The 22,400-nt window shown below is 41.6% G+C and overlaps 1 protein-coding gene across 3 annotated transcripts in view; it reads left to right on the top strand.

Moving 5' to 3' along the window:
• Positions 1 to 6,625: 6,625 nt before the first annotated feature.
• IKZF2 (IKAROS family zinc finger 2) overlaps positions 6,626 to 22,400 on the top strand; it is a 129,912-nt gene continuing 114,137 nt past the window's right edge. The window contains exons 1-2 of one of the 3 annotated variants that reach the window (XM_063116104.1): positions 6,626 to 6,671; positions 7,326 to 7,430. In XM_063116104.1, the coding sequence (XP_062972174.1) occupies positions 6,638 to 6,671; positions 7,326 to 7,430 (139 nt within the window). In that variant the 5' untranslated portion in view covers positions 6,626 to 6,637. The remainder of the gene's footprint in view (positions 6,672 to 7,325; positions 7,431 to 22,400) is intronic. The other 2 variants (XM_063116103.1, XM_063116102.1) reach the window with 2 other exon arrangements.

Genomic DNA, 22,400 nt, shown 5'->3' with positions numbered 1-22,400 from the left:
AGCACTGGGCCCAGGATTGAGCCCTGCGGTACCCCACTCTTACCTCCTCCCAGTTTAAGAAGGTACCATTGATAAGCTCTCTTTGAGTCTTTTTTCCTAACAGAGAACAGATACTGAGGTTGCAATCCTGTGCTTACTTTCCTGGAAATAAGTCCCATTAAACACAATGGAACTTACTTCTGAGTAGATATGCAAAGTATTGTACTATGAGGACAGTTATGACTCCACCCCCGAACTTTTTTGAGCACCACGTCTCAGCAGTGGAATGGAGGGTGCCCCTGAGGATTTGCAGAACGCCTTTTCTTTCCTTTCATCAGCAGGCACACACAAACCTGGAATAAGAGAGAGGGTCAGAAAAGGCTGCTTTCAGGTATGCCTTTCATCCAAAATCTCGGTTTTGTAAACCTTATACACACTGAGAGGAGAGATTTCCCACACCATTCCTTGGCAGGACATTTGAAGTTGAAAGGAGACCAAAGCAGGATGAGATATTTTGCACACAACCCCCATTCTGGATCTGTTTCACCGCCTGAAGCAGGGCCAGTGCTACCATTTGGCCAACTAGGCAGCTGCCTAGGGACACAGTACTAACCTTTGAGGGTCAGTTTTATACAAATTAGCTGTTTTAAGAAAAAAACCCACATACGTTCAAGCTTTTTATTTTTTCTACAAAACATGTTTTTAAAAATTTGTTGGCATTTTTTTTGGGGTGTGCAAGTTGCTCGCCTTGCCTAGGGAGCAAAATACTCTGGCACCATCCCTGAATATAAGAAGGTAAGAACATTAGGAGAGCCCTGATGCTCAGGGCTGGGCAAAGCTGGTAGTAGGCCCGGGCCAGATGGGAACTGTAGGCCCCATTTCAAAGTGCTCATTAAGTATTTTTTAATCAGTTCTAAATGCATATGAACTAGAACGATTTATAAAAAAGGTCAGGGCAAGCGCTTTTATATGAACCGCCCAGAGAGCATTGGCTATTGGGCGGTATAAAAATGTAATAAATAAATAAATAAATTTTATTCAAGATGTATATAAGACATCATTTCTTCACATTCAGGAATGTTTTACGTGCTTTTCTTTGGGCAAATTCATCATCAACAACAGAAGAATCAAGCAACTTTGCCCAGGGGGACATGGAGTACCCCCCTCAAAATCATCGGCCCATGCCAACTGGCAGCTGCCTAGGGCGCAGACCTCAGAGGGGCACATTACTGACCTTTAACAGTTACAGTTTTATAAAAATTTAGGGAAAAAACACATAAGTTCAAGTTTTGAGCTTTTTACTTTTTTCTACAAAACATGTTCTTAAAAATTGAAGTTGGCATTATTTTTTGGTGTGTGTGCGTGTGTGCGCAAGTAGCTCGCCTTGCCTAGGGTGCAAAGGAGTCTGCCAACTATTTTGGGCTGCTTTAATAGAAGTATAGCTTCCAAATCACGTGAGGTACTGGTTCCTCTCTATTCGGCCCTGGTTAGGCCTCATCTAGAGTATTGCGTCCAGTTCTGGGCTCCACAATTCAAGAAGGACGCAGACAAGCTGGAGCGTGTTCAGAGGAGGGCAACCAGGATGATCAGGGGTCTGGAAACAAAGCCCGATGAAGAGAGACTGAAAGAACTGGGCATGTTTAGCCTGGAGAAGAGAAGATTGAGGGGAGACATGATAGCACTCTTCAAATACTTAAAAGGTTGTCACACAGAGGAGGGCCAGGATCTCTTCTCGATCCTCCCAGAGTGCAGGACATGGGTGACCATATGAAAAGGAGGACAGGGCTCCTGTATCTTTAACAGTTGCATAGAAAAGGGAATTGCAGCAGGTGTCATTTGTATATATATATGGAGAACCTGGTGAAATTCCATCTTCATCACAACAGTTAAAGCTGCAGGAGCTATACTATGTCTTTTTTGCTAAGTGTAAGCCGCTCCGAGAGCCTTTTTTGGCTGAGGAACGGGGTATAAGTATGATAAATAAATAAATAAATAAATACTAGAGTGACCAGATTTAAAAGAGGGCAGGGCACCAGCAGCTTTAACTGTTGTGATGAAGAGGAAATTTCCCCAGGTTCCCCATATATACAAATGACATCTGCTGAAATTTCCTTTTCAATATGACTGTTAAAGATACAAGAGCCCTGTCCTCCTTTTCATATGGTCACCCGAAGTTACAGGAAGCCAGATTACAGCTGGACATCAGGAAAAACTTCCTGACTATTAGAGCAGTACGACAATGGAATCAGTGACCTAGGGAGGTTGTGGGCTCTCCCACACTAGAGGCCTTCAAGAGGCAGCTGGACAACCATCTGGCAGGGATCCTTTAGGGTGGATTCCTGCATTGAGAGGGGGTTGGACTCGATGGCCTTATAGTAGGGTGACCCTATGAAAAGGAGGACAGGGCTCCTGTATCTTTAATAGTTGTATTGAAAAGGTAATTTCAGCAGCTGTCATTTGTATATATGGAGAACCTGGTGAAATTCCCTCCATCACACCAGTTAAAGCTGCAGGTGCCCTGCCCGCTTTTAAATCTGGTCAGGATCTACACTACTGCTTATAACAGTTTATAACGGTTATGACAACTGTTCAGGCCCAGGACACATTACAAATACAGTTTTCATACCGTTTTAAAAGTGTTATAACCTGTTTGGTGTAGATCGGCCCCTGGTCACTCTAGTATAGCTCCTGCACTTTAACTGTTGTGATGAAGCAGGAATTTCACCAGGTTCTCCATATATAAACAAATAACACCTGCTGGAATCCCCTTTTCTATGCAACTGTTAAAGATACAGGAGCCCTGTCCTCCTTTTCATAGGGTCACCCTACCTTGTAGGCCCCTTCCAACTCTGCTGTTCTATGATCCTAACTGGCCCCTTTGACCAGCCCTGCTGCTGCTGGATCAGGCCGAGGGTCCATCTAGCCCAGCCCTTTGTTCACACAGTGGCACCCTCCCACCCAGACCCCAAAGTCCTGCGGAAAGCAAAACAACAACATTTTATTCTCCTAGCATTTTAACAGTCTATAAATACATTTTAACTCGGCGTTTTAAATTTGTAATTTTGCATTGCTGCTGTTTTTATCTGGTTGAGCTTTTACATTGTATTTTATATTATGGTTTTATACTGTTGTTTTATACGTTGAATGTTTTTAATTTTTGTGAACCGCCCAGAGAGCTCCGGCTATTGGGCGGTATAGAAATGTAATTAATAAATAAAATAAATAAATAAACACACACACCCGGGAAAACTTTCTCGCAGCTGCCGGCCAGTCGTGCGGTGCTTGCTTTCATGCCGGAGAGGGGAGGGAAGGAGGCAGGGGCAGGCCGGCCTTGAGCAGGCCCAGTGGCCCGGGGTGCGCGAAGGGCACCCCTGGGGTGGCCACGAGGGCCCCGGCGAGCGGCTGCGCGCATGTGGCGCGGCCGTGGGAGCCTCCGTCCTGTAATCGATTGCCGAGTCTGCGGAGCGGCTGTGCCCAGCGCAGGCGGCGGCGGCCGCGCTCCCCGGCTCTCCCCGGCTCAGGGTGTCTCCTGGGCGAGAGACGTGTGTCTGATGCCTCCCCGCCGCCGCCGCCGCCGCCGCCGCCTCCTCCTCCCTCCGCCTCCGAGCCAGTGTTTTGCCGGATCGGTTTCTCGGGGTTTGACCAGTTGTCCCAGGCTCACCCTCCTGCGCTCCGAAGATGGAGGAAGTAAAAAACAGGATTACCCTTAGCTACAGATCCGCGGTAGCCTTAGTTTCCACAGCCAACTGCAGTGCACAAACACACGATCGTTAGGCACGAGAGAAAGAGAGGGAAGAAAGAAAGGGAGAGAGAGAGAGAGAGAGAAGGGGGGGGGGAAGGAAAGAGGCTCATTAACAAAACAAACAAGCGAGGGGATGGAATTGATTCACTACATGCGCTGCTAAGGTAAATCTTTGTTGGGGATGTTTCTTTGGCTGGGTGGTGGGTGGTGGTGGGTGGTGGAAGAGGACAAGAACAGCCCTGCTTATCTGTGTACATGCTGCCCAGAGATCTCTATCTTGTGTGTGTTTTGTGTGTTTGTGTGGTGTGTGTTTGTGTGTGTTGGGAAGGGAAAAGGAAGAGGAGGGTCTGCCACAGCAAAGCGTAATTTTGGAGCATCTCCTGCGCCCCGATCAAAATGACTTGTTGCTGTTTTGAATCCATAATAAATCTGAATAATCGTGGGGGAAGACGAAATGCATGGATTTGTCTTATTCTTTTTTTTAAAAAAACCAAAAAAACCCCAATCTTTAATACTAATACAGGACGGCCGACTCACAGATAAGCAATATCTATGAAAGGATGCTTTCCAAAAAAAGAAGAAGAGAAATCTGTTTTCTCGGGTTTTAATCGATTAATCAGTTCTCGCTTTTCTTTTCTTTCTTTTTCTGGCTTGTCAGTTGCAGTTTGCAACCGCCTTGCATGCAAGATGCATGCAGATACCCATGATGATAAGATCTCTTTGAACGCTAAGATTTGTTGGCATGGCACACATTATTATATTTTTTAAAAATGCTGGGCTTCAATTACTTTGACAGGTTCAGCTATGGGCGCGGAAAGAAACACACGCAGACACAGACACACAGGTGAAATTAAGATCTCTTTATTTTGCCCAGGGCCAAAAACAATTCTTGTGAAGTTGGTCTTGGTTTCTTGCTTTTCCCCCCTTTTTCTTTTTCAGCTCTCTGACCCACCCCTTCCAAGTCCCCCCCCCTTTTTTTCTTTCCTCCAAGACTCCCCCCCCCCTTCTCTCTCGATTCTTAAGGAACCGGTGGATCAAGTTTTCTCTCGTCTGGTTAATCGCATTGCTGTAGCTTTGGCTGACCTCTCTCTCCCTTTTTGTTCTTCATCTTCCCTGAAAGTACGTGCCATTCCCAACAAGACCATCCTGAAAGAGAAACGGGGAGGGGGGGCAGAGAGAGAGAGAAGCAGCAGCTTCCTTTTTCATGACTGCTTTTGTTCCCCACCGATCCATTTGCTCTGAATGATCTACCTGTAAGTTTTCTTCCTCTTCCCTTGAACTCTGGAGACGGGGAGGGGGGGAAAAGGAGAGGGGGCCTGGCTTATTTCAAAACGCGTCCCCATCTTGCTAGAGTTCTGTGCACCATAATTCCCTCTGTCTCTTCGTTCTTGGCTGGGAGGAGGGGTTAGAAGCTGCCATCAGAAGCTGGAAATGGTGAACAAACTTTATTTTAATCATAGAACTTTCCTTTCATCCTCCCCTATCCTCCCCCCCCCCCCATCCTTCCTTTCTTCTCTCTCCATCTCATTGGCTGGGATACTATCAGTCTTTAGGAACTTTCTCTCCCCCCGCCCCCCTTACTGTGAATATTACCTGCAGAAAGGGGAAGATAAGGTAATTCTGAAAAAGCAAGAGCGGATTGCGCCTCTGCTAAGACGTTTAGATTTCATGTATTGTTATTTTTAAAGCCATGTAAACATCAGTTGGATGGCAGCTTTGCCTGTTGAAATCTAAGCGTTATATACTGAGCGTCTTGGGAATTTGATCTGCAGTATGCCAGAGAGAGGAACACGGAGAAAAGTATTTAATTTTTTTTTAAAAGGAGGGGGATGAGGTGAAGGGAAGTGGTTTAGGAGACAAGAAATGAAGCTGCCTGTTTTCCAGTAAGTAATGGAGAAATTCCAGGAGCTGGGGCTAAATATACTTGGCAATCAATACAGAAATGGCTCATTGTGAATAATTTAACTGCTTGGTGTAGTGAGAGTTTTGAAACTAAAGGCAAAAGGGAACTGGGGATTAGGAGGAAAAAATTTTAATTCTTGTTTTGCCATGGTTCCCCCCCTCCCTTTTAAAGTTTCCACTTAAAAATAATATGGTGATGCTTATGGACTTTTTCATTTCATTTTATTTTTAATCAAGTGGTAGTGGCGTCATCTAATACAGTTACTTGGGTTTCTGGAACGTAATAGCTTGTTCCTTGTTAGCAAAGTGCTTCAAGAAACTTTTGAGATTGCTATAAAGCATGCAATCTAGAAATATTTAGAAGTGGCTCCAGGGATAACAACTTAGATAAGTTAGAACGAACTGCTTCCTGTGTTAAATAGTTCTAGCCACTCAGTTGGAGAAAAATGAATTCACTTCTACTTCTTTTTGAAGTCAAGAAGTTACTACGGGACAACTGATGGCAGAAAATCTTGTAGAATCGATATTCCACAATACTTACAGTGCAGTCCCAAAATTTCCTACTTAGCAGTCAAGCCCAACTATTGCTCTGACTAGCAAGCCTGCTTAGGATCACAACCTTAGCATGGTTAGGAGAATTGTTCCTTGATAAGGCACTAACATCTCAGTTAAAATACACCTGACCTGAATGGGACTTCTCTAAAAAAAAGAAAAGGAAAAAAAGTAAGCTAAGGGAAACTGATTCAAATGTAGTTCTCTCTCTCTCTCCCCCCCCCTCTTTCCAGTAGAGGTTTGTTTCTGGAATGTAAACTTACCTTTTCTACTTGCCTAAACACTTGGACGCCTGCAGAAAGATTGTAGGCAGTGGCTCCTGTGCTATTCAAACACTAGTTAAAACAGCAGCAGCAGTGAAAAAAAAGGACAACTGGCTTAGGAGCCCAGATGTTTAATGGCTGACAGAGTGAGGGCATCTTTGACAGTGTATTCCTTGCCTTGCAGCACTGCACTTTGACTATGGAAGCGGAGGCTACTGATGGATACCTGCCATGTAAGTATTGTTTTTATTTCTCTTTGTCCTTTTCTGGCTTTTTGCTTTTTGGGAGCTGAAATCTAACAAACCTTCTGTTTATCTGCCTTCTTATTGAACTGATTATTTTACGTTAGTCTGGGGTTTGGTCACTCCTAATACTAGATATTGGACAGTCTTGTGAAACTACATATGTGCCCTGGAGGAATAGAACAGGGCAGCCTATGTGAAATAGGCTGCAGGATGGGATGTAACTTTTTCACTCTCCTGCTCTTTATGTTTTTACGTCCCCCCCACGGGATGACATGTTCTTCTTTTTATAGATTATATAACGTATGCAAAGTAAAGTGACTGAGCATGAAATGGAAGGGGTGGGTGCATGGACTGATATTTCTCTTGCATTGTCCCTGAGTAGCAATATGAAATCAGTTTTGTTCATGCTGAGCAAGATTTTGCCATTTCTTGTGTGATCACTGTCAATGCATTTTACATCTTTAGATGGTTACTATTTATTTTGTCACAACCAGGACTCCTTCCTAGGTTGTGGAAGAATCTAATAAAGTTGGAAATTGAGCTACCAAATATATTTCCCCCTTTTGCAATCACATGTTTTTGCCTGAGCACAAACAATTTTTTCTGTGTAAAACTGATAAAAGATTCTCTTTTATGGAACAGGTGACCATGAACTTTCGCCCGACAGGGAGCACTCCAATATGGCAATTGACCTCACCTCAAGCACACCCAATGGGCAGCATACCTCACCAAGTCACATGACAAGCAGTAAGTAACCTTTTAAAGCCTTTTGCCTCACAGGTTAATTGATCTTGTCCGATGTACGTGGTTTGCTAATGCAAGGAAAGAAAAAGAGGAACAGTACAGGTGTGCTCTTGTTCATGCCAATGTCTTATCTAAACCTGAGCTTGATTGCTAGTCTGAGTTACCCCAAAGTGGCTCATGGGTGCTGGTACTTATCTGAACCGGGTAGGAAAAACCTAGGCTTTACTAGTAACTGTTGTGGTTTCTTTTGCGATAGAAACAGTTTTTAGGCATTATTCCAAATCAAAGGCAGAATAGAGAGAGAGAGAATTTAGTCCAGGATATTCTAAAGCTATATTTGGTGGGCTGAATGGCAGATAATATGTATATGAGGCTCTGTTCCATTACCTCTGAAACATTATTCTTTGTGACGTTTTTGTTGTTGTTAGATGTAACACCAGTTTTAACTTTTGACTTGCACTCAGAGAATATACATTTCCACTGGCTGTAGTTGCATTAGATTAATTAATTAATTTATTAACAGATTATAGATAGTTTTGCTCTTGATTGGAATGTCTAATGTTCATCTTTCCTGACCTATGAAACAGAGAATCTTGAATTTACAACTTTCTTTAGTATCGTTTTACTTTTCCTATGCATTTGCATGTGGATTCTTGTAAGTTCTAGGATTTCTTTCAAATGTATATAAATATTGTTAGTAAATAAATAATAATAATATAGTGGATTTTTATTTTTGCAAATAATACTCTGCTAGAAAGATAAAGCTTTAAGAATGAATTTGTTGTAATAATGAAGTATGATCTTCACCCTTGACTGAGAGAAAGGTGTTTCATTCAGCCATTTCTCCTGTCCTCTACCAAATTATGAGTAAAATGTAGATTTTATGAGACTTTAAAATTGAGGGTTATTATGAAATATCCAATTAATATATACACCTTGCTAAAGAATATGATAGCTAGTATTCCAGCCTGAACTTTAAATGGCAGTCGCTCATAATTCAACACATTTAGACAATTCCAAACCTGTGGAATTGGGATTCAGATATACATTTATTGAGTTATAAAATTTTACTGTTATCTTCCTTCATTTCCTTTAAACCTTCTGTTGACTTAAATCCACTTTATCATCTAGACAAGAACTCCTGCCCCATTTAATTATTGAGTTAAAATTAGCTTATTGAAATTAGGCAATCCCCCCTCCAATTTTTTAAACATCTAAATTCACCATGCTACCGTATTAACTTTAATTAGTAAGTGTAATATATTTGTTATTAGTCTGGATTTAAAATAGATGGCTAAACTAATGCATATTTTTTTTAATTTGTGTGTTTTATAAATGCTTGAAAGTTCTGGGTAGATCTTTGTGTCTCTGACTTGTCCAGTGAATGCTGAGCAGCAGGAATTCTGCTTGTATACTGAGGACTCAGGATTGAGGTCCCAATGCAGTTTATAGTTAGACTATCACTGTAGTCTTCCACAAACCCCAAGCACCAGCATCAGGGGATTTTATTTGCTAGTGTTGCACACTCACAGGGTGTAGCATGCATAACAGTAGTATGGATCATTTGAAGTCCCACTTTACAGTTTTATTAACATTGGTGCAAGGTCTTGGTGCATTGAAACACATATTGAGTCGAGTGCAGTTACTGTATGGTGTTGTTCAGTTACTTCTTTTTTTGTTAAACCCATGCACACCTGAAGCTGCTTTAGTCAAATGATTCATCGATCCAGCCCATTGTCGTCCACTCAGGCAGTTGCTTTGCCGGACCTTTAACAGGCCTTTAGCCCTGCTTGCTGAGATCCTTTGAACTGGCCGTGTCTGGGACTGAACCGGGGACCTCATGCATGCAAACCATGTGCTCTGCAAGTGAGCTATGGTCCTTTCCCAGAAATGCTCAGACCAATGGAAATGCGTGTGCTGAGGTTGTGACTGGGATTTCTCATAGGGCCTAGTATGGATGCTTCCCTGGCTCGTGTTGCTTCAGTAGCCCTTCTGTATTTTTCTGGTGCCTGTTAAACCAATTAGGTGGCAGGGCATGTGTGTGCCTGTTTAGCTTCCTGAAGATCTGTTCTGTTTGAAGCAAGGACTTTGCAGAAAACTTCAGCAGCAATTCTGTCCACTTTGATAGGCTTAGCATGCTGTTGCCATTCTTGTTTTCTGAACCTATATTCAGGAATTATCTAGGAATGTAGGATGCTGTCTTGAACCAAATCAGACCATTGCTCCACCTAGCTAAGTATTATGTGGCAGCAGTTCTTCAGGGTTTCAGATAAGAATATTTCCCAGCAAAACCGGAGATGCCAGGGATTGAACCTTGGATCTTCTGCATGCCAAGTATATCCTCTGCCATTGGCTGTGGCCCCTCTTCATATATTCAGGAATTATTTGTTTCATGTCATTATTTATTGGGAATTGTTTCCTACCTTTTCCGAAGGGATGTAGGATGGTTAAATATGTTTAAAAGGAAAGATAATCAAGTCACGTCTTAGGAGATAGGGTGCTTGGTGAGCCCATTTATTTATTTATTTATTTATTTTTGCATTTTTATCCTGCCCTTTAGCCAAAAAGGCTCTCAAGGCGGCTTACAAAAATATTTCTTAAGGCAGTCCCTGCCCACAGGCTTACAATCTAAAAAACATGACACAAAAGGGAAGGGGTTTGGGAGGGAGGGAGGGGCGGGGAAGAAAAGCAAATCCAGGCCCTAGATTCTTAGTTGCAAAGTTCAGCAGTGACAGTTGGTAGCAGGAGGGAGGGGGCTCTCAGCTGGACCTGGATCCAGGCATGATGGAGAGGTACCTGGCTGCTGCTTCCTCCCCCACTGGTGGCCTCTGCAGAGACAGTTGGTAGCCACGTATTTATGTTGCTGGAATTTGGATCTGGACAGGAGGCAATGGAGTGCTGTTAAAACCACCTCCAGCATTTGGATCAGAATTTTAGGCCAATCCAGCATGGCTGGGCTTACGGATCTGGGCATGCTTACACTTCCTGCGTTGAGCAGGGGGTTGGACTCGATGGCCTTATAGGCCCCTTCCAACTCTACTATTCTATGATTTTATAATTCTATGATTCCTTTGCAGGCAGGAGGAACAACTCTGTTCATGTTTCATTTCCACACAGTCACTTACTTTTGTGCTAAGAGGCCGTATAGGATACTAATCTTTGTTTATGCTGGTATGCTGCACTAATGTATGTGGGAATCATAGCTTTTCTTTGGTTTTAATGGGAGATGAAATAGGACAAAGGATTGTTTTTCTTTATATAGCCTTCTTCCTGTTGCTCTTCCAGAATTTCATTCCTCCAAAGAGTAATGGAAGAATTTGCACAGAGGTTCTTTTAAACGGATCGCTTCAGAACTAGATCTGTTGCCTTAGTCTGGCTGTAGTTGTATCCAGTTGAAACAAGGAAGAAGCCCATAACAGGCAATTTTCTTGGCTTTCCTATGTACTGTAAACAGTGTGTGTACCAGACAGGAGGGGGAAACAACCACTTTCAAAACAAACCATTCTCACCCAATTGTAGTAAAATTACATCTTGGGAGAGAGGTTTTCTCTCTCTCCATATTTATTAGCCTGTGGCAATTCCAAGTGAGTAAGACTTGGCTAAACTACTACTGTTTTCACGTGTGCTTCCAAAAGGTTGCAGGTCAGATATTTTTGGCACATGTTTCATAGATGTCAGTTTCATCTTTTTCATTACCACATCCATAATTACATATAACATACATAGATTATAGATGAAGCCAAGATCTCCTCTTATATAATGAGAGGAGTGCTGCCTACTATGTGAGATTGTCTGAGTTGATGAACGATATTATGTATACTGTGCAGTATGTCTCTCCTTTGAGAAGAAAAGGATTGTATGTGCTCTGGATGATTAATTTGAATATCACCTTCAAAATATTATAGGTGAACACCGAAAAACAAATATCGATAGTGACTAGGCACGTCTATCCAACTTCATTTAAATACTGCTTCACATCCCAACCTCCCATTGGTTTTAATGGAACAAAACGTGCATCTGTGGTACATATTGAAATGGCTATGATGAGTTCTATGACTCTCGGTAGCCTTGACTAACAAACAGGAGATCTTTGGAGCAGGTTGGCAGCAATATCGTGGTGATATTGCAAAGGGCTATATGGCACATTCTCGGTTTCTGAAAGGACTTCGCCAAGCACTGGAACCAAGATCTGCATTTGCAGGGCTGATGCTATTTGAATACTGCTATCTTAAGCAGCTGTGTAGTTGAACTGGTCTTGCATTTAGTCATTACTGCTACCCCAGTGGTGGAATGGCTACGGTGTGTTTTTCCTCTGCATCCATGCAAAGGAGAGGTGAGACTTTTGCATCAGTGTTATAACATCAGGAAGTGGCTGTCTACCTGCACTGCCCTACAAGAGGCTAGAGGAAATGTTCGTAGAACGCCGAGCTGTAGTAGCCCTTTAGTCCTCTGCTGTTCATGCGTCCATAAAGACTGTATGGAAGATTTGCCATATTTACTGAGCTGATTGGAGAATTTCTGTGCAGAGCTGGTGTAATGGAGACGGCTGCTTCTGTGATGCTGGTGTCCCACCCCTCCCATTCCTGCCCATTTGCACCTGCATGCTGAATTTATTTAGGATGAATTTGGGTACTTAGAATAGAACCAGTGTAGTTAGTGTAGGGAACAAGCTTTTGCTAGTTGCGGGTCCAAAGAGAAACATCTCTTTGCACACCAGATTTGATTCTGCTGTAAAGTTGGCATGGACTGACACTTAAAGGCAGGTGAATTCACAAAATGACACCAAGCTGTATAAATACAGATACAGATAAAGTGTTTCATTTTGCCATCTAGTTATTATTGAAATGCCGGACAGTAACCATTGTCTCTATAGCGTACAGTAGCTGGTTCTAGTTTCCTTAAGAAGGAATGGCAATTTGTTGTCAGAATGCTATTTTTACTAAGGATATTTTTAATGGAAATATCTAAAAAGCTTTGACAGCATCTCTTTTCATTTGTAATGGAAATACAGCATTAGCAGCATCTATTTTAGTTCACCCTCACCAGGTAGCGGTAATATCTCTGTGGTATTCAATGTGGAACGTTATATGAAAATGTGTAGCTGTAGATTATAGATGTACAGTTCTGGAATTGAACTTTTGGAACAGATTTAGGAGCAACAAATCTTGCTGGATGAAAAATAGAGTGAATATTTACCAAGTGAGGTCTTCCCATGCTGTGCAATGACACGCTTGGTAATCCAGTGATCTCTATGGGTTTGGCATAGAGTTTGACACTCCCTGGCTTTCCATTAGCAAAGAGGTATGGATTAAGCTTCTCTTCATCACTTGACAGGCAATAGTGTATACCAAGTGGTGGAACGTTCCTATATACCAAGTGGTGGGATGTTACTACTTGGCTATCTAGATTCACTCAGAGTTAAATGAAGCCATGTGGGTTATTTTAATGCCATTGTTGTAGCCCATTAAGGCTAGGAAGATTCTTCTCCCTCTCCTTACACTGTTCTACGATTGATTACTGGTGGCGGCTCTTTTTAATGGAGGAAATAATCTTTCCTCAGGTCAGATTGGTTTCTGGTAGTTGTTTGTGTCAGTTTGGTGCTCTTTGCGTTGCTGCAGTTACTGACTGCCCCTTTCTAGATACCCTGGCCTAGTTCCCTTTGATATAGTAGCCTGTGTCTGGGCTATACCACTTCAGACTACAGGTGAGGGCTCACATAACAGAATGCTGGTATTAACATTTAAAGCCCTAAAGGGCTTGGGGCCAGGCTATCTGAAGGAACGCCTCCTCCCGTATGTACCTGCCTGGACCCTAAGGTCATCTTCAGGAGTCCTTCTCCGAGAGCCCCTGCCAAAGGAAGTGAGGCAGGTGGCTACCAGGAGGAGGGCCTTCTCTGCTGTGGCACCCCGGCTGTGGAATGAGCTCCCTAAGGAGGTTCGCTTGGCATCGACATTATATGCTTTTAGACGCCAGGTGAAGACCTTTTTATTCTCCCAGCATTTTAACAGTCTATAAATAAATGTTAACTTGGTGTTTTAAATTTGTAATTTTGCATTGCTGCTGTTTTTATCTGGTTGAGCTTTTATATTGTATTTTATATTATGGTTTTATACTTTGAACGTTTTTAATTTTTGTGAACTGCCCAGAGAGCTCCGGCTATTGGGCGGTATAGCAATGTAATAAATAAATAAATAAATGCTCTTTCATTATCCCTGTACACAGAAAACCCGGGGCTCCCTAATATGCTTGTTTTCCATGGGGGGAAAAGTTATTAGGACAGAGGATCCAGTCATATGAGTTTCCATGTGTTGTCTGGAGTTAAGATGCTAGGTTGATTTTTGGTCTATTCCAACTCTCAAAAATAAGAACCAAGCAGGTTCAATTCTTACTGGTTAACAGTGTAAGCTGTTTTTAATTCTATGGGATGGATCCAGATATAATCATACTTGGAGTATACCCATTTAAATAGATAGGACTCAAGTTCATCACAACTAAATGATTCCGTTAAGTCTTGCTTTAAATATGCCATTTTATATTTATTAATTAAAATATGACTAAATCTGAATCGAAACCTATGTCTGGCATGGATTTTATCAGCTTTGATCCATTTCTCCAGTCTACTACTACCCATCTTCCCAGTTGCTATGTATCCATTTTAGCCTTGAAAACGTTTATTAATTACAAGTTTCTATTTGCAAACTGTAAGTAGCTGGAAGCTTCTGTTTGCATGTATACTATGAATTCTGAGATTAATTTTGCAGTAAAATATTGAATAATGTTGATTAAAATGTCAGGGCACTGGTTTTTTGTGTGATATATATATATAATACGTGTTTTTAAAATGTTTGTGTGCCTTGGTTGATTTGGACCAAATCAGTGAAATCTAGCATAATATTGAAATGTTTTGATGTAAGAACTTTTTTTTTATGTTAATATATTAAAAACCCTATTGTATCCCTCCACAATGGAGAAGACTTTTAAATAAATATTTTACATGTCGTCACTTACATCTGTCATAAGTTTATCTTGAAATTGTTTCCTTATTGTTCTGCTCAGACTACAGGGCTGACAGAGGGAGCCATAATCTGTGCACCCTAAGGGGGCAACCCCACTTAAAGGAGATCAATGAAGGCGGAGCATACTCAGTAGCCATGGGATGTTGACTGTCAGTTGGGGAAGCAAAATGAAGAATTGCAGGAATGTAATGGAGTATCTTGGAGGAAGTAATGGCTGGCTGGTTGGCTGGCTAGGTGGGATCCTGAACAGAAGTACTTCATTGGTCCCACTTGTATTTGTTCTATTTGCAAACAGAAAAGCAGAGTGAAATGGGAACAAATTGGGCAGGCAGCAAAACTGCAGATTTCTGCATCTGATTCTCAGACAGCAGCTGTTGCAGCCCACTTCCCACCAAAGTTGCCCTCCATATTAGCTAATTCCAGCTGAACGCTCAGCTTTGTCAGGTCGTCTCCATTTGCTGGTTGCCTCTTTCTCACACATCTACACCTGCAGAGCACAGGTGCCTGACTCCATTTCTGCAGGTAGACTGCCCATTCAAGAGCCCCCCTCGTCTAGAATAATTGAGAACCATTATATTCTTGGATCCCATCAAGCAATGCCTTTGGCAAAACCATAGTGCTACATTAATTGAAAGCAATCAGGACACTCATAACTATACAGTTAATGGTGGGTGGGATTCATTCAGACAACCACAATTCTGAAGCTTTGAGTGCAGGATTTCTAAAAACAGAGAAGAGGAATAGGTAAGGGAAGGATAGTGAAATATCAGTTAAAGCTTCATTCTTGTCCATTGGAAGCCCTGTCCATCCAGTTTCAAGTTTCAGAGAGGCAGTGCAGGCATTATGGAGGCCATACAGAAGCCATTTTACACTGCCCTGTGTCATGGCTTTCTCAACATGGCAAAACATTTGCAGCGGCTGCCCATGGTGATTTCCTTCTTGTTACTTACTGTGTGCTTTGTCGTGATGTAGAGTAAATGGCCTTATTTGCACTGTGAGCAGGACTAGCTTATCCACTGGAGACAGTTGACACATAGAGCAGTCTGATGTGGTGGTTGTAATCTGGCTCTCAGCCTTCATGAGACAGTTCCCACATGCTTTTCAGCCCTTTCCTTGCAGACAAGAAGAATAAAGGTTTTGTTTCTCCCGCTTAATCAAGAAAACTAAAATAGCAGAGATGCTCAAAATGTCAAACTGAACCTAAGAAGTTCCTTTAAAGTAACTGAGCCAGACTATGGCCCATGTATCTGATGTCCTCCAAAGTCTCCATTAGAAAGACCTGCTTTCCCGAGAGTGGTTGAACTGGAGATTCTGGAGTTTGGATGTTTCGTATGTGAAAAACATGTGCTCCGCCACTGAGCTATGGGATTAGGTTCCATTCTTGGCTAGTGATCCTGTGACTATGCAAAGTATACAGAACCCTCAGAACATTTCTGAAGTGCCAGTTACTTAGCTGTGAAACCACTCCCCTCTCTTGTTGAAGGTTAGAGTGAGGGTGGAGTTGAATCATTGGTTAATCTTCCGCAGTACTATTATATTCACATTAATGGCTTTTGGGGGGTGATTGCCTGTCACGCCCTCCCCTCCTTCACCTGTGTGTAACAGTCATCCTGTCAGTTTCATACACACCCTGTTAAATCATTCAGAGCAATGCCAGGTAGCTGTTAATTCAGCTTTTTAAAACAGCTTGCTTTGGCATCTTTGGGCCAACCTCCTCTTAAGGGGCAGCTACCTTTGTACTTCACATGCCTGCCCTGATACTGGAAGTGAGATGGCTTTGGAGGAAAGTGCAAGGAACTGTAGGGAAATAAAACAGGGAAAGAGAAAGAACTCGCCTCTATGTGCAAATGAGCATAAAATTTACAGACTACAACACACACACACACCCTTGCCCAAACATGAATGGGGCAGACTCATAGCTAAAAACACTTGTGTCTAACTTGGCTCTTTGCTTGTTCTATTACTTGCAAGTATCAGTGGCAGGGTGAGGCTAGAATCCGTGAATGCTCTGGGAAATAGCAGTATTGGAACCAGATCAGTAGAAATCACAGCAGATCAGGGAAGGTGCCACGTTAGTCACTTTCAGGAAGTTAGTTAAAAAGTTTTCATTTTGAAAAGTATTCTGGAGGTGAGGTGGGTCTTCCTTGGTGGGCTGATGTTATTGTTTTGCTCCTATGTTGTATTCAGTTGTTTTATTGGAAAGCAGTTTGGGTTAATTAATGAGATCATGGTATTTATACTGCTTTAACGAACTTTAGGTTTTTAATTTTGTTAGGTGACTGAGGGTTCGTTTGACTGGTGGGGTACATATTGAAAAAATGAAATAGATGAATCCTATCTTCATTTCAGTTGCTTCTATGTAAAGGAAAATTTGGGCTCCTATTGAATCCCACAGGAGCTATTCTGCAGTGTATTAATAAATGGCACTGGTAACTGATGAAACTTAAATGCATTTGATATCACCAAAACTTCAACATAGAGATCTTTGGGGAATACTGTGGGAACGATAACATAATTTAATGAACAAAAAGCTAGGTGATAGTTACTTATTGGTAGAAAGAACTTAAAAAAAATGTTTTTGTTTTTATTCTTTAATGCACTAAGTAACTCCAGAACCACAATTTGCCCTAAACCTGCAGGCATATGATTGAAATATGATTTCTGCCAATTCATAAACTAAAGCATTTCTTGATTAATCTGTCAATCAAACCAATCAACACTTGCAGCCTGTTAATAAATGGAGGCAGCTATGATAGTTTTAGGTTTTCTCAGAGGGCTTATTCAGACATTTTAAACTCTTCCACATGGAGCATCCCCACAGCTGCAGCTGCATAGGGAAAGGAATATCTAACTCTGCCAATTCCCAAAAGCAATTTTATAAAAGAGACGACTTCTTTCTTTCTTTCTTTCTTTCTTCTGTTTGGAGTTACCCCACAGGAGAATTTTAGTGCATGTCATCAGACAAGCGTTTTATCGCACACTTGTTACTGGCCACTCACAGTTTTTCCTGGGTCCTTTTGATGACGATGTCCACCTCTCCTGTGTCTCCTGCTCCTTCTGGTCTTTTTTCTGCAACAAAATAAGACCTGGTAAATCCATTTTTGGCGGGGGTGGGGGGAGGTGAAACTTGATGCCATTTCCTGCTGGAAAAGCAGCGTGATAAAAACGCCGCCTGAACGGGCCATGTGGTCGTTGCTGCTTCCTCTTTCTCCCCATGTAAAGAAACAGGAAGTTGCTCAGCCCTGTTGTGGGGGACCAAAGTGACAGCAGGGAAATGCGATTTCCCCCTCGTCTGATGACGCTCAGTGCCTGAACTGGCCCAAACATTTTTCACATAACGTATCTGTACGTATTTCGAGGTATCCCGTATCATTATTCCTAGTGGCACTGTTGTGTGTATGTGTACTGGACACAGGAAGTTTGACATGTTATAGCTGTCCTTTTGGCAATCAAGTATTATATGGTGTGTGTGTGTGTGTGAGAGAGAGAGAGAGAGAGAGAGAGAGAGAGACACACACACACACACACACAGAAATTTCACACAGTTCCTCATCGTTTGCCAATATGTCAGACAATAGTGCTTACAAGATACCTGCATACTGATGGTTTTTACAAAATGAATTTACTAAATGTATTTCCTCACCCCCACCCCACCCCCCTTTAAATTGGTCTCTAAAGGGCAAGTTTTCTCATTTGGTTAACACACAGTTATCTGCCTCTGCCTTCCTCGGAGGATCATTACACCAGACATGACTCATCCATTGGCATATGACATGATTCCACTTAATTTGCATACTGTAATTGTATAGCAATGCTGTAAAACTTGTTTGAGACTATTTCTTCCCTCACACCATAAGTTTGTCAAATTTCATTACTGGGTGTAATGCTTGTTAAATACAGCTTACTAGTAATAGATGTGAAATTATACAGTGCGTGTATATAAAGACAGATATTAGCTTGCTCCTTTCTCAGCAGGACATGCTTTTAGGTGTTTTTGGAAGTGTCCCATCAAATACTAGCCAGCCCTGACTAGTGTGAGGAATCTTAGGGCCTTTCTAGATACTTAGTTAATTAATTGTAATAATATTTCCCCTTTTAGCACTATATTTGTACTATTATTTTTTTTTAAAAAAGTCTACCTTTTTGCCCACTAGGGCCCTCAAAGCGATGTACAATTTAAAACAGCAGTGCAACAATCCAATACAACCAACAAATCACAGCAGTAAAATAAAATAAGAAATGGGACCTTCTTTAATACACCATAGAGCAACATCAACATCCACCAAAGGCCTGACAAAGTTGTGCAGTTTTTATTGTCCGCCTAAAACTCAGTCGGGATGGAGCCAATCCCGTCTTCCTTGGGAGGGAGTTCGATAGTCGTGGTCCCTTGTACAGAAAACACCCCTGTCTTGTGTACCCAACAACCCTGCTTCTTTTGGTGATGGGTCATGTTCTATCTCTGGTCTCCCATAAACAGATTGACACCATCTTGTCTTCATAACAACAACCCTATTTGTTCAGCCTTCCAGTACTCTACCACAATGGTAGAGCTCTTTATTGCCCTCTCTGATAGCCTGAGAGAATGCATCCTTGACTATTTCTAGATATTACAGGTAGGGTTGCCATATTCTGAATCCACAAAACCGGGACAATTTTTTTGGGGGAAGGACTTTTCTTTCTCCCCTCTCTCCTTTCCTCTCCTTCATCCCCTCACCCCCACACTCCCTCCCTGCCACTCACCCCCACAAAACTCTCTTCCCCCACAAATAGCCCAGCAGCTCTGTCCGGCGCTTACCCTAAAGCTGTGACCGCAACCAGCCAAGCTCACCAAACTCCTTTGCATTGCATGGGACTCAGGCAGCCTGAGGAGAGCACGTGCGCCTTTCCTTGCTGTTGCTCCTCTTCTATGCAGCCGCAGGTGCAGAAAGTTGCCGTGAGTAACTCAGCTGAACATGTGGAGGAGCAGTGGCGCTCTGGAAAAGGTGCCAGATTGATGTGACTTTTTCTGTGCTGCTGCCACTCCACTGAGCAGGCTCAAGGCACCATTTCGGAGGTTGGAATTTCTCCGGCCGCCTGGACCAGGAATCCGGGATTCTTGACTGACCGGCCGGGACATTTTGGAAATGCTTGGAAACCAAGACATTCCCAGTTTTCTGGGACGTATGGCAACCCTAATTACAGGACATCAACTCTGTTGATGATCGCAAATTTTAGCTCCAGACGGCACTGTTATATCCTGCCCCTGTGTTAAAAACAAACAAACGTCTATGTGTGTGTGTGGGGGGGAGAGGCTTAAAGTCATGATGCAAATATAGATTGTTCACATTGGGGAATAGCTGTACTCTTGTTGTTTAAACAGAAATTTAAAACTGCTAAACTAAGGCTGAATCCTGAGCACATTTACTTGGAAGTAACTCCCTTTGAGCTCAGTAGGATTTATTTTTCTGTCCTGGAAGTCTGAGTTACGAGGCACTTGAGAGTCTGTCCTGGTGCAATAGAACTCTATAGCATGACCTTTTATTATTCCAGTTTCTATAAGGATATGAGAGCTCATTTTATTTTTCCCTGTGCTTTATATCCAGGAAGTTCTGATTATTTTTATATTAATATAGTCATGGCAGATGCTAACAAGTTCTTTGCCACAGCTATTAGAAAAAGATTACAGATACTAAGTGAAGTTAGGTCATTCTGAATTTGATTTTGTCATATAATGTTGCATTAACAGAATGTATATATTTTAATTTTGGTGCCTGAATTATTTGTGTAGATGTCCATTCAAGTATTGGAAAGGGGGAGCACATCATTTTCAAATAAGTAACAATAAAATGGTAAAAAGGTTTATGAATTGGAAAGGCTTTGCTGTAGTGGGAGGTGATAGACTTCTTGATGTCTACAGAACTTGACTGATACATTGGGGTAGCTCTCAGCTTGGAATAAAATTAACCTGTTTTTTTACTGCTAGCTTCTGCAGTAATGAAGTATCATACTTTACTTTCTAGTAAAGAAAGTGGATTTTTCAATATTTTTCATCTACACCTTACATTGCTATTGTGATAGGGATGGTACTTTAATGTGGTCAGATCCTATACCTCTCCAGTAAAGTCTGAATCTGGCAAACACATGGCAGAAGAGGTATATGCCATGGGAACCTCCAACCAATTTAACAAAGCCCTTTTACTTTGTTATTTTCTGTGCTGGGTGGCTGCATTAATGTCTTCCATGTTCTTCCCTGACTACAACATTGTATGATGAAGAGTAGGGCCCAACTGCATTACAGAACCCATTCCACAAGGGAAACAAAGGAATTTATTGCTGGACTTAAAATTACACTGTTTTGATCACAGGCTTCAGTCATAGAAGAGTTAAGTCAACTCATCGTTTTCAGTCGTAGAGGTTGGATAAAAGTGTGCAGTGCCATGGTAGTTTTTCTTCTTTTGTGGAGACTGACATAACACGAGTTTAGAGACAAGTCTTGCAACTGCTAGCGTGCTCCAGCCAGCTATACTGGCTGCGGGATGCTGGAAATTGCAGGATTTTTGTGTGTGTCTAAACATGCACAGGATTGTGCCTGTAACACAGATTAGTTAAAATTTTGTACTGGCTGTAGGATATTGGGAATTGTAGGACTTTTTTATGTCTAAATGTGCAGAGGTTTGCACCCTTAATACAGGTTACTTAACCTTTCATACCCTTTAGGTGCATATATAGCAAGGTCAGATTTTTGAGTAATGCAGATCCTTTAGCAGTGCTTTGCACAGTGGTGAATTTTGAACTGTTTGCACTTCAGGATTCCACTTGAACTGCTTTCTTCAGGAGTTCAGTGGTTATATATAATCTATTTATCGTGATTTTTAGGTTTTACTCCTACACATTTACTGGGAATAAGTCTCACTGAACTTTATAACATTTTCTTTTGGCTAGACATGTGTAGAATTGTGCAGTTACTCTTTTTCCTCCTTTTGCACTTGCAAATTATATGCAGCATGGCTGTTTTCCGCATATATTTTTATTTTATTGTTTTGTATTTTTTCTTTTATTGATACTGTAACTTTTGACAAAAAAACAAACCTTCAATGCTATTCATAGTGTTCTTTTATAAAAAAAAGAAGATGCCATCTGCCCAGGCATGTTGTCAGTCATTTAAAAACAACAACCACATAGTAATTTTATTCTTTCACAAAGTAAAATTAATACGTAGAACAGCCATGCTGCTGTTAAAAGACTACACGCAATAAAAAAATTACAAAAAAACCATTCATAAGTTACTTGTAATCTTGAAACATAGAACTTTTTAACGATACGCCTTTTGCCAATATTATGGTTTTAATTTGTGTATCTAACTCCGGTGGCTAGAAAGAACAGCTTTTTAATATCGATAAGTACAACTCATTATTATTTAAGATTTTACCCCACTTTTCCCCTTCAAAAAGAAGTTTCTCAAAGCAGCTCACAGCATTTAAAAATATATAAACAATAACTGATAATTAAAACACCTTAACAATTTAAAAGCAGCAGCAAACACACACGCACACTCACTCACTCACACACACACACAATAATTGAAATTAAGCAACAGCAGAATCAAATGTTTAAAGAGAAATGTCTTCAACTAGCAGGCAAAGAAGAAAATGACTTAACCACCTACAGTACAGGATACTGCCTCCGAGAAAACCCCCTTATGTATTTTCTCCAACCGTACCTCTGAAGGCAATGGCACAAGCAAGAGAGGTACAGGGGCTGATCTTAAAGGATGGGCAGGGTCCTATGGAAAGAGACCTTCAAGTAGCTGTGCTGCAAACTGGTTGAAAGGGATAAATATCACCTTGAATCGCACTTGGAAATTGATAAAATAAAATGATATAAAAATAAAAATAAATAAAACAAAAGGGGTCACTTGGTCAAAGCAATTTGCTCCAGAATTTTAGCACGAAGAAGTAGTCCAATCGAGATGTAAATA

This window comes from Elgaria multicarinata, chromosome 2 (assembly GCF_023053635.1).
Source record: "Elgaria multicarinata webbii isolate HBS135686 ecotype San Diego chromosome 2, rElgMul1.1.pri, whole genome shotgun sequence".
NCBI lineage: Eukaryota > Metazoa > Chordata > Lepidosauria > Squamata > Anguidae > Elgaria > Elgaria multicarinata.
Note: the sequence above shows the minus strand (reverse complement) of the source record. Positions and strands in the feature narration are given on the sequence as shown.